We start from the raw sequence: 13,111 nt of genomic DNA, 5'->3' as shown, positions 1-13,111 counted from the left end.
CTCAATAGGTCATCTAGTCCAGTCCCCTGTGCTTAAGGCAGGACTGTGTAATAACTAGACCATTCCTGACAGGTGTTTGTCTAACCTGTTCTTTAAAACCTCCAATGACAGAGATTTCACGGCCTCCCTAGGCAATTTGTTCCAGTGCTTAACTACCCTGACACGTAGGAAGTTTTTCCTAATGTCCAACCTAAATAATGACAATTCATTAGTTGGGTAGAGGCATACTGCACATCTCCCCACATTAGCCTGCCGATTTCTATCAAACCTGACCTATGGAATGAGATGGGTGTTTAATCTCTGGCGCTCCTCCATCTCTCTATTCAGATTGCCAATATTAAAGCCAATAGTAATGATTGGCTTTGTGATATAGACACCTGAATACTGGGGGCCACATTCTGATTTCATTTATGCTGGTGGCTCTTTGAAATTTTGCAGACTTCTGTAATAAAACATTTGCTGATGTCGCTGTAAACTACAGCGTCCTGCATAGACTTTAAATCTGATTTATCTTCACCAGGCCTTCATTCTGATCCACCAAAGGCACAGTGCAGTTCAATGATAACTTTTTATATATTTCATTTTGCAGTAGAATCATCCATTTCTGCTTTGTGCTTATGCTATGTGAGTCTTCCTTGTCTTCACACTAGAGCCAGAGCACAAGGGAGCTGCTTAAGCTTACTCAAGATTTTTTATGCAAAGATACCTCCTGGTCATGGGGAAAACACAAGCTAAAGGGAGTTTCTCACGTATTAGCTATTTTCCTCTGGCTGATGTCACTGGCAGGGAGAAGAGATGGTGGCTCCATCCGACTGCCAGATAGGAAGAGCAGGTCAGCCTGTGAATTGGCAGAGTCTGGGCAGCACCTCAAGCTGCTTCGTGCTTAAAGCTGGCCCTGGACACTGGAAAACACTTAACAGGCTCTCGGTGTCACAAGCAGAGCTAGTCAGGAAATGGGATTTTTTGCAGAAAACAACAGTTTTCATCCAAAACCCAAAAATTATTTGGTTTCCACTTTTCCGATGAAAAAATGAAAATATTCAAGGAAATCAGACCCTTTCTATGAACGTTTTAATTAATTGGAAAGCCCAACTTGCCATCAAAAAGAAGTTTCGATGGAAAATTTTCAACCAGCCATAGTCACAAGCAGGAAAAGGGGATCCCTTCCCAAGAAAAAATGTGCATTTCTGCCAGAAAATCATTCCAGCAGAAAATTCCCAAATGGTTCTAGTCACAAGTCATGTCCATAAGTGATTTTTCAGCAACAAGGCCACCAACCACAGAAACCTCAGAAACCCCCAACTTTTTCTTACCACGGGCATTTTCAGAGCTGGGTGTTGAGCAATAGATAGTTGCTTCTCAAATTGTGCTTAATAAATCCACAAGTCCACATAGATAACAATAGTCAACTGTCAATTTTAAAATGTCAGCAGAGGAAGGAAATGAGGAAGGTTTGTGATACCAAATGAGTTCTAAGGAACAGTTTTCTCAATCATCTTTCAGTCAGTTCTCAGATTGGGCCATATCTGCTACATCGATATTTTTGATCAAAGTGATGGTGGTTTGCTTTTGTTCCACAGAGACCAATCCTTAGCGTCAACAGTCTACGCAAGGAATACAAAGACAAGAAGGCCAGCTCCATTTTTAAGAAAAGGAAGAAAGTCGCCACAAAAAATGTCTCCTTTTGCGTTAAAAAAGGTCAGAACAAACAGGTGTATCACTAGAGGTTTTACAAACAATGTTATGCATTTTGTTTAATAGAATATTTAGATCTTGGGAAAGTTACTGGATTAACGTCACTGGTGACTGGAGTCTTCTATTTATCAGCGGCACCAAGCATGACAAATCAAGAAATTTTGGGTAGAGGCTTGTTGCAAGTGTCCTCACGTTACCTGGCTAATTTTTCTCAAACCTAACCTATGGAATTAGATGGGTGTGTAATCTCTGGCGCTCCTCCATCTCTCTGTTAAGATTGCCAATATTTATGTAAATAGTAATGGCTGATTTTCTGATACAGACACCTCAATACTGGAGGCCATATTCTGATTTCATTTTTGCTGGTGAGTCTTTTAAATTTTGTAGATTTCTCCAGACATATGCAGGTATAACTGTGACTGGAATCTGATCATAGGGATTTGACTGGCACTATCAGCTGAGTTCACATTGGCCACTGAACACGCATCAGATGGTAGAGAACTTCAGTCACTACTAGCCGAGGTGGGATTTAAATCAGTGACTCAGGAATGCTGCTCTATCTCATCACCAGTTCAGAGATCTGAGTACATATTTGTACCACCAGCACAAATGGCAGACCATCAAGTGTATCAGTTTCAGGAAACATAAAAGCCTTCTGCACTGTATTCCAAAATATTTGCATGGGACACTAGTCCTGTAAAGAAAAACAGCTGCAATTCTTTACAAAAATGTCAGATTTCCCTGGTTCTGTTCCCTCTCTCTTGTAGTGATGCACAGTTGTTGGCAGTTCCAGTAGATGGTACTTATCTGTCCATTTTATTCTAGGTGAGGTTTTTGGGCTACTTGGACCCAATGGGGCTGGCAAAAGCACTACTCTAAAGGTGATCATTGGAGACACGTCCCTAACTGCTGGACAGGTAGGAGAAACCTGGGAAAGAGGAGAAGGAGCATTGTCTATTCTGAAAGCTGAAAACTCCAGGATTATATCCTGGTCCTATTGACATCAATGGGAGTATATCTATTGACTTCAATAGGTATATCTACGCTGCATCTAGAAGCGAGCCTCCCAGCCCACGCCCACAGACTCATGCTCATGGGACTCAAGCTAGAATATTAAAAGAAGCCGGGAGGTTGCCTGAGTTCCAGCCTGAGTTGCAACATCAAAATAACGCCTACAGGCTATTGTTAAATTGGGAAGCTAACTCCCAGATGCAATGTACACATACCCAACTGGACCAGGATTTCACCCGAAGAGTTCAAAACTTACAATAAACTACAATTCGTTTGCAATAATGACATCAAAGTTGTGCAGCCAATGCCAAACATTGTCTTACACAGAGGGAAAAGCTTGACTTGTTGGATTTGGGTGCTGCAGGCTAATTGCTACAGTTCTGAGGTGTGTTCATTCATGTTTAATCATTTTTGTTGGTCTTCTCTGGACTTTCTCCAATTTGTCCACATCCTGGACCTGCTAATACAGTACAATCTGAGTCAACAATGTAACACTGTTGCAGAAAAAGCAAATATCTTTCAGGGATGTATTAGCAAGAATGTTTAAGCAAGACATGAGAAGTAATTTTTCCGCTCTACTCCGTGCTGATTAGGCCTCAACTGGAGTATTGTGTCCAGTTCTGGGCACCACATTTCAGGAAAGATGTGGACAAATGGGAGAAAGTCCAGAGAAGAGCAACCAAAATGATGAACGGTCTAGAAAACATGACCTATGAAGGAAAATTGAAAAATTTGGGTTTGTTTAGTCTGGAGAAGAGAAGACTGAGAGGGGACGTAACAGTTTTCAAATACATAAAAGGTTGTTACAAGGAGGAGGGAGAAAAATTGTTCTCCTTAACCTCTGAGAATAGGACAAGAAGCAATGGGCTTCAATTGCAGCAAGGGAGGTTTAGGTTGGACATTAGGAAAAACTTCCTGTCAGGGTGGTTAAGCACTGGAATAAATTGTCTAGGGAGGTTGTGGAATCTCCATCACTGGGGATTTTTAAGAGCAGATTGGACAAACACCTCTCAGGGATGGTCTAGATCAGGTGTCGGCAACCTTTGGCACATGGCTCGCGAGGGTAAGCACCCTGGCGGGCCGGGACGGTTTGTTTACCTGCCGGGCCGGGCCGGTTTGTTTACCTGCTGCGTCCGCAGGTTCGGCCGATCGCGGCTCCCATTGGCCTGGTTCGCCGCTCCTGGCCAATGGGGGCTGCGGGAAGCAGCGCAGGCCGAGGGATGTGCTGGCTGCCGCTTCCAGCAGCTCCCATTGGCCTGCAGTCGTGAACCGGGCCAGTGGGAGCCGCGATCGGCCGAACCTGCGGACGCGGCAGGTAAACAAACCGGCCAGACCCGCCAGGGTGCTTACCCTGGCGAGGCGCGTGCCAAAGGTTGCCGACCCCTGGTCTAGATAATACTTAATACTGCCATGAGTGCAGAGAACTGGATTAGATGACCTCTCGAGGTCCCTTTCATGAACATTGTAAATAATTCCTTCCTATTAGCTTACCCCTAATTTTATAGCCCCATTCCTTTCACTCCTTCCCCACAGCATTACAAAAAGGAGACTGCATTTTACCTCTTTTCCCTGTCTCCCTTTCCCTGTTTTGACTCTATTGAAGTAGTGGGGCCATATTAGAGCTGAAACCTGCAGAGCCCTCAGCTGGGCCCTTGGTGAGGTCTGCAGGATTCTATGTTGAAGAAGAGTTTTTAAACAGTGTGAAGAAACACTTGTATCTCTGAGCCCAGAATAAACCGATTGTTTGTGCAGGTGGTGATGAAGGGGGCAGATGCAGCTGCTTCTCAACCAGAAGAGGACACAACCGACTTTCTAGGGTACTGCCCTCAGGAGAACCCTCTCTGGCCAAATCTTACTGTTCAGGAACATCTGGAGGTTTATGCTGCTGTGAAAGGGATGAGGAAAGAAGATGCTGCTGTTACTATCAAACGGTACAGAAATAAAAGGATTCCAGCCTCCATGGGGGTGTGGAGGGATGTACATTGTGTTTAATCACCTTTAGCGACCTCTGCACCCATGTTGTCTAAAGCTGTTTCTGGTCCAGCTCCTTTATCACATTTGTGTACCTATGAAATAGAAGAAAATGTGGAGCTCTTTCCCTCCTTGCTCAGGTTAAATGAGATGAGAGCAGGGAACATTTAAAAAATCCCAGTAAGGCATTTCGTTGGGCACATAGGACCCAGCTGCGAAAGCTGGAGTTTGCCTGATCACTTGTCTTTTGGCCACTGGAATGGGAACGACTAATGTGGAAAATGGCAAAAATATTTTTGAACTTAGCAAAAAACAGAGAGGTTTTCTAATGACTATACAGGAAAATAGGAATTTCAGGGGTTTTCACATTTTAGAATGTCAAGGTTTTGAAATGTCATAGTGAAAAATCGGGAAGGTGGTTGGTTTTGTTTTTAACTAGTATCAGTTTGTTATTGTTGTTATAAGTTGGTATTATTTGTATTGTAGGAGGGTCCAGGAACCCCAGGACCAGGGCTTGCTAGTGTTGTAGGGTACACAAAACATGTGTTTTAATTTCCAAGACACACCAAGTGTCTGTGACAAATAGGGGACACAGGAGGAAGGATAGCTGGGTGGATGGTTTTGAGCCAATTACATCTTAATAAATAAACATGCAAAAAAGTAAATAAGAGAGTCCATTTATTATCAGCTGATAATTTCACACGAGCATCATGGCTGAGGTCTCAAGAAGGGATTTGAAGGACGACTGATGGCTTTTACTGACTAGTTTGCAGGGGGGGAGTTCCATACATAGAGAGCTTTGTAGAAAGGCACGTGTGAGAGAAGTGGCTAAATGGGTGACTAAGAATGGCATTGTTGCTGGAGACGATTGGGCAGGGAGCGGGAGGATGGCGTGATCTTTGTGAGATCACAAGGGGGGCTGTAGAAATGATTATGATGTAACAGACAGAGGGGTTCAAGGCCAGGAAGAAGAGAGATGACTGATAGGTTCATTTCACTTTTTCTCCCCACCAGGGTAGTGAATGCTCTGAAACTTCAGGAGCATCTTCAAAAACCAGCCAAAAAACTACCGGCAGGAATAAGCAGAAAGGTGTGGATTTCGTTCTCTCCTGTTTTGTTTTGTTTTTTGTTCTAAAACCCATCACTTCTTAGTTAGTTTCCACCTGGTCCCTCCCTGAAGGGTTCAGAAGGAAGAATTCAAGTTGTCTTTTCAGGAAGTTTGGGGATCTTTTTCCCTGCAAATGCTTTTGGCTTTGTGGGTATTAAGCCAATGCTATTGGGTGCTGTCTAAAGGCAAATATTTTACACTCTGTAAGTAGAGTTGCCATCTAGATATAAAAAAAACTGTGGCATCTGGAATGATCCTGAGCCTATAAAACTGGCCAGCTGGTGGTGTGTACAGATTTCCCAGGACAGTTATCTCAAAAAAGGGACGATCCTGGGAAAACCTGGACAGATAGCAACCCTATCTATAAGGCAGGGATAAATCAGCCCTGGCAAGGATGGGTCAGTAGTGTCTAGAGAAGAGGATGAACCATTCCAGAAAGATCCCTCTCAATCATTCTTTATTTTGGAACGGCAAGTGAAAAGGACCGAGCTGCCTCCTGTTGTATTTGTGTGCATTGCTCTATAGTTGGTGCATCCCTGCTCTGGATTTCTAATTAAAGATGGACCTGAGCCTGAAACTCTGGATCGAACTTCTCTAGAGTTCAGGGGTGTTTGAGGTTGAGGTTTTGGGTCAGCCCAGTAGAAAGAGAGGGACCATTCATGCAGTTCGGATCTGGATCTGAAGTTATCCAAAGACCAGGGGTATGAAGAGGAGTGAATTCACAACTTTCTTTGGAGCATCTTGGAAAAGGAGAAAGAAATGTTACACATTGTTTCTTTAGCAGAGAGCAGGTCACACCTTACTGTGCAGTGTCAGAATCACTGGAGAAGCCTAAGTAGATGGTGAAGATGTCGTGGGTGAGAGAAGCCCCCTCAGCATGTGTCACTAACATGCCTGACCTGCCCATTCCCTGCAAATTCAGTCAAAGCTTGCTTTCTTCATACCAGTTACACTCACCACATGTTGACAGTCCCTCAAAGTGCATGCCATATTATATAAAAGGGGCTGCCTTCACTAAACCACCTGAGCCGTTCTAGCTATGACCATGCTGAGTGAAAGGCAGTTACTACCAATGAGACCAGGGCAAGCTGCGAAGGTAAAAGCCACTGACTTTGTGATCTTCCCCCATCAGGTGTGTTTTGCACTGAGCATGCTGGGCAAGCCAACGTTGGTGCTTTTGGATGAACTGTCAACCGGAATGGACCCCATGGGGCAACATCATGTGTGGTGAGTGCAGCTAACTGTCTGGAAGGCAGCATGGAAACCAACGGTTCGAGTGCTCCTTGGGCTTGTTAGAGAGACAAGGTGGGTGAGGTAATATCTTTGATTGGGCCAACTGTTGTTGGTGAGAGGGAAGAGCTTTTGAGGCTCAGGGAAGGAGGCGGCCTCATGGAGGTCCCCAGCACAGCAGAGGAGAGGACCCCCTACTACACTCGTTACAGGGTGCAGCCTGCACAGCGAGTGGCATGTAGTTTTGGGGGGCATGTTGGGTCTGTTATGCCCTGGGAGGATTTGGAGCAGGGCAGCCTTTGTATTCCCGGCAGTCCGGTTTTGCAGTGCTGCCTGACCTCTTAGTGAGCCATGCAAGTGAGCGAAGCTCTTTTGACAGAATCCAGCCCTGAGGAAGCAGGAGAGATGGTCTGAATTCTCAGTCCAGACTTAGTTACTCCTAGGCCCCTCTCTCTGATTCACACTCATAAAATAATCTGAAATCCAAAGGGCCCTTGCTTTCAGAACAAATCGTAGGGACCTTTTGGTCGTTATTTGAATCTTTGCACTGTAGCAGCTCATTACTTGTAGGGGGATGAGCAAACCCAACGAGGGGCACTTCAATTCTAAAGGTTTAGGTTCCTTGTTAGTGTGACCTCCTACCCTTCCCCCACCTGGACTCCCACCTGATTTACCTGTGATCACTCTGAAAATAACAGTGATCATTTTCTAAGCACAAAATAGACCAGACCAGCCTCGGTCTCTTTGCTTTCTCAGCTACCCTCAAGCCGCAATTATGTTTCTAACCTTCCTTGTCTTCTTTGACTGTGTCCTTCCTCTTCACTCCCCCACCTGTCTTTCCTCTCTGTAAGTCATCCTTCACTCTCCGCCCCAATGGCCTTGAACTTTGAAGGTTCAGTGATCATGCAAGTTCTGCTATTTTGGTTAGCTTATTAGTTTCTCCTTCCATTATTGTAAAAGGGCAGCTGTAGGAGGAAAGTTACATGTCTTTGCCTTTTCTGGAAATTCAGAGTAGCAATGCAGGAAAATACTCACAGGAGTTGTACATTGCAAATCAAATGTATTTTTTGGTTGCAGGACAGCTGTTCGTGCTGCATTGAAAAATAAGAAACAAGGAGTCATCTTGACAACCCATTACATGAAGGAGGCTGAGGCATTGTGTGACCGAGTGGCCATCATGGTGTCTGGAAAGCTCCGGTAAGCAGCAGCAGATACGTTAGAGCAATATAAGTGTCAAAAATTAATACCGCTTTGGATAAAAACAAAATACAGGGACCAGCATTAAATATATATTGGCAAAATTCAGTTGCAAAGCCATTGTTAAGTACTTGCACATTGCCAGTTTATTTTGCCAAAAGATACTGCTCCTTCCAAGGAATACTGTTGCTTAGATACAAAGTAAACGTACTGCCTTGGAAGACAGATAGACTTAGGAAGAATCTGAGCTAATATCAATCCTTCCCCTAGAGAGCTAATAGAAAAACTAATGAATTCAACCACTTTCTTCACATCATGTGGTTGCAATTACTAAAAGAGAGTCGTGAGAACCATTGATGAGTGATCCACTTTGTGCTTCTCTCCTCTGCAGCTGTATCGGCTCCATTCAGTACCTGAAAAACAAGTTTGGCAAAGGTTACTTGCTGGAAATTAAAGTGAAGGACCCAGAACAAGTTGATCTCATCCATGAAGAGATTACACAAATCTTCCCACTTGCAGCTCGTCAGGAACGGTAACTTAAAAGAATGCCAGAGCCTTATTGACAATGCAAATGCTTCTGTGCTGCAGGGGTTACTTAGTGGGCTTGGATGCTATTTGGATTTGGGTGCAATAGCTGTTGGCACAACAGTGGGCTAACTTAGAGATCTAAGTTTGTGTGATGTGTATGAATGTCAGCATCCACAAAGCCAGGGGATGATAGGCTGGAGAGGGTAGGACACCAACCGAGCCCATCTACAACACCTCCTGCTCACCAGTCCAGAATATGACTTTGAAGAGTGGCAATTGGTTACAGCAATAGGCCCAGGAAGATTATTAAAAAGGATGAATATTAATTATCATCAGGGCCAGAGGAAACAGTAATGAAGTTAGTATGTCCAATTCAACATGCACACCTTATGATGGAACATACGTCTTGGGTCACTGATGGAGGGAGAGGGAAAACCACACTGAAAGCTGGACAGCACATGAACTTTCAAAAGATTGTTAACGTTTTGAAAAGGGACATTTAGAAATTGTTCTACAAACGATTTTGGTCAGTTTGATTGGGAATATTTTCCAGGCTGATGTCCATTATTTGAACTTGTTTCTAACTATCCCATTTGGGGGTTGGACATTCCATACTAGTAACATAAAAAAGATGAACTTTCCGGGGAACCAACCTTCTTTCTCTTAGGCCTGGTCTACGCTAACCCCCCAATTCGAACTAAGGTATGCAACTTCAGCTACATGAATAACATAGCTGAAGTCAACGTACCTTAGTTCGAACTTACCGCGGTCCAGACGCGGCAGGCAGGCTCCCCCGTCAACTCCGCGTACTCCTCGCGCCGAGCAGGATTACCGGAGTCAACGGGGAGCACTTCTGGGTTCGATTTATCGCGTCCAGACAAGACGCGATAAATCGAACGCAGAAGTTCGATTGCCTGCCGCCGAACCAGCGCGTAAGTATAGATAAGCCCTTAGTGGGACCCTTTTAAAATCATTCAACATTTAGCATCTTCCTCTATGTGACTCCAATGCAAAAAAACCTGGCTTCCTAATATTTCTCTTCTGAATCCACTGATATTACTTTGAATAAGGATACAAGTTCCATGACAAAGTAATTTTACCATGAGTGAACAAGTGCTTTCAATACCCCCGCTTCTCTTGTATGCATAATCACCCACAAATTATTTTTATTATGTTGCGTTAACATCCTAATGTATTAGGTGCTATATCGCAACATACAGTCCCAACTCCAGAGAGCTAATGATCTGAATGACAAAAACAGATGAAGGGTAAAGGAAAGGGATACGCCATACAAGCTGAATAGAAAGGCTGATGACTGGTATGTGTGTTCACAAGAGAGAACCCCATTTCCCATAGTTATATATTTTAAGATCAGAAAGAACCATTATGATCATCTAGAGTGGAATTCTGGACGCTTTGAAGTCATTGGCAAAACTCCCATTGACTTGGGGCTTGTCTACACTACCGCATGGGGTTGATCTAAGATATGCAACTTCAGCTACGTGAATAGCGTAGCTGAAGTCGACGTACTTAGATCTACTTACCGCGGTGTCTTCACTGCGGTAAGTCAACAGCTGATGCTCTCCTGTCGACTCCGCTAGTGCGTCTTGTTCTGGTGGAGTACCGGAGTCGACAGGAGAGCACTCAACGGTCGATTTATCACGTCTATACTAGACGCGATAAATCAACCCCCGCTGGATCAATCGCTGCCTGCCAATCCAGCGGGTAGTGTTGACAAGCCCTTAGTCTGATCTCCTGAATAACACAGGAAATAGAATTCCAACCACTGGTTCCTACATCAGTCTTGTAACTTATGGCTGAGCATAACTTTTAGAAAAACATCCAGTCTTGATTTACCGATTTCAAGAGAGGACGAATCCATGGCATCACTAGGTACGTTTTTCCAGTGGTTAATTACCCTCTTCGCCACAAGTATGCACCTTATGTCTACTTTGAATGTGTCTAGCTTCACCTTTCAGCCACCGGAATGTGTTATCATAGGTGCTGGAAATAGGGGTGCAGCGGATGCTGCCGCACCCCCTGGCTTGAAGTGGTTTCCATTATATACAGGGTTCACAGTTTGATTCAATGACGCTCAGCACCCTCACTATACAAATTGTTCCAGCACCACTGTTATGCTTTTGTCTGCTAGATTGAAGAGCCGTTTGCCATCCGAAATCTTCTCTCTGTGCATGTCCGTATAGACTGTGATCCAATCATTGCTTAAACATTCTGGTCACCTTCTGCACGTTTCTTCTCTCAGGTATTCCTCTTTGATGGTCTATAAGATACCAATGGAAAATGTACAGTCTCTGTCCCAGGCCTTTTTCAATTTGGAGGCAGGTAAGAGGGGTGTTGTCAAATGTTGGAATCTCTGTAATACAACCGCATTTTAATCTATATATTTTTCTGTCAAAAAAGCTTGGGCCAGATCCTCTGTGGGTGTAATTAGGCCTAGCTGCTTGAAAGTCGAAGGAGCTAAGGCAGTTTATACTGAGCTGAGGTTCTGGCCCTGTGAACTACCACTTTGGGGCCTGTTGAGTAATCCTGTGGATGCTCTAAAATGTCATGACTGGCCAAAAAGGGAAGCAGCTCTCCCCATCCATTGTTACATACAGCCAGAGATGGTGTCTCTGCAACGTGGATGTCTTCAGGCTATTGGGAGAACTTCTAGGCAGTTGCTTGCACAGCTGTGTTCTCTGCACCTGTCTACGGTTAGGCCTGAGGAGAACTAAACAAAATGGACTCACCACACACGAAGAATCATTGTTTAAAGTCATTAAATATATTTGGGGGAGATTTCTAATGTGTGTTCATTTCTGTCCAGCTAAACGTACCTTCGACCTGGAGGAATACAGCCTTTCTCAGTCCACTTTGGAACAGGTACAGTGTGCTGTTTATAATATTTCAGAGACAGAAGCAAGAAAATACAATGTGTAAAAATGAACATATTTAACCTGGTAACTAACATATTCTAAAGAATGTCTGTGTGGGGATCAGTCCAAGTAATAATGATCCCTAAATCTTACACCGCACTTTTCATCAGGACATTCCAAGGTGTTTTACAAAGCAGGCCAATATCTTTATTCTCAGTTTACAGATGGGGAAACTGAGGCATGGAGCAATGAGGTGATTTTCCCAAGGTCACCCAGCAAGCCAATAGCAGGGCCACAAATTGAACCCAGGTCTTTAGAGTCCCCATCCAGTGCCCTGTGCACTAGGAACACTGCCTCCTAAATGAGAGTTATCAGTCAGTTGTATAAAGGTTGTCATCTCAGCACTGAGGTCTATGCCGTGTACCTGTCAGAAGCACAGAACAATAATTGCAATGCCTTATGATTTGATATGGAATTTCTATTCAGATGCAAATGACACCAATGTACAAGCATTCAAAACAATGGTTATCAGTGAGTTTGCTCAGTTGTAACTGATGTTAAAATTTGGTCCTGTGTTGGTTTTTCTTCCCCACTTGAAATACTTCTGTTATCCTCTGATAGCTCACATCTTATTGCGTTAGAGTACAGAAACAATTTCTCGTGCCATGTCTCTCTCTTCGTTGCAACATCTTTTTGTGTCAAATCTGCCTTTTGGATTGTTGGATAAATAGATCTCAATCTAAAACAAAATGATTTAAGATCTTTGTTTCCAATCCTGGTAATTAATTAGACCCTTCCTTTAACTTTCACATTTCAGGTGTTCTTAGAGCTTTCAAGAGAGCAGGAGAAAGAGGATTTTGATATGAATCTGGATAGTACAGCAGAATGGAAACTCCTTCAACAGGATGATAATTAAAGCCCTGCACTACAATCCTATATCTCTTCTACAAACAATATCTGCATGTACAATTACATTCTACGTTATACCCAGTACTAACATTGTATTATGGTAATGTCAAGAGAGGAAAGTTCAGCCAGTCGTCATGAAAACTATTTTTTGATTAATTACATTTGGCTATGGCCACATTTCCTTTTGTAGCAGAGAAAATGTTCTGAGACGCGGGGCTGCATTAGAAAATTGGCCAAGGACCAGAAATGGGGTTGGCCGCCAATAACAGAAGATGAGGGAGCTCACGGGCAAAATCAGTCCAATTTCAATACATCTCTAGTTGTAAATACGATAAAACCAGAACTGAATCTTAAAAAGCCATCTGCTCAGAAATTTAAACTGATAGCACATTTGTCACACAAATCACCCAAAACACATTACAGAGTTTTCAATTAAATACTGGTGGTGAAGTGACTACATCGGGGTGGCCAACCTGAGCCTGAGAAGGAGACAGAATTTACCGATGTACATTGCCAAAGAGCCACAGTAACACATCAGCAGCTCCCCCCACACATACTGCTCCCAGCACCTCCCACCCACCGGCAG

The 13,111-nt window shown here is 43.7% G+C and overlaps 1 protein-coding gene across 1 annotated transcript in view; it reads left to right on the top strand.

Moving 5' to 3' along the window:
- The window catches only part of LOC117887073, a 124,177-nt gene extending 111,066 nt beyond the window's left edge, over positions 1-13,111 (top strand). The window contains exons 69-78 of the mRNA XM_034789314.1: positions 1,581-1,698; positions 2,521-2,612; positions 4,459-4,637; positions 5,692-5,767; positions 6,918-7,012; positions 8,093-8,212; positions 8,604-8,744; positions 11,004-11,083; positions 11,568-11,623; positions 12,434-13,111. Coding sequence (XP_034645205.1) covers positions 1,581-1,698; positions 2,521-2,612; positions 4,459-4,637; positions 5,692-5,767; positions 6,918-7,012; positions 8,093-8,212; positions 8,604-8,744; positions 11,004-11,083; positions 11,568-11,623; positions 12,434-12,532 — 1,056 coding nt within the window. The 3' untranslated portion in view covers positions 12,533-13,111. The remainder of the gene's footprint in view (positions 1-1,580; positions 1,699-2,520; positions 2,613-4,458; positions 4,638-5,691; positions 5,768-6,917; positions 7,013-8,092; positions 8,213-8,603; positions 8,745-11,003; positions 11,084-11,567; positions 11,624-12,433) is intronic.

The sequence above is a fragment of the Trachemys scripta genome, chromosome 14 (genome assembly GCF_013100865.1).
Source record: "Trachemys scripta elegans isolate TJP31775 chromosome 14, CAS_Tse_1.0, whole genome shotgun sequence".
Taxonomy (NCBI): Eukaryota; Metazoa; Chordata; order Testudines; family Emydidae; genus Trachemys; species Trachemys scripta.
Note: the sequence above shows the minus strand (reverse complement) of the source record. Positions and strands in the feature narration are given on the sequence as shown.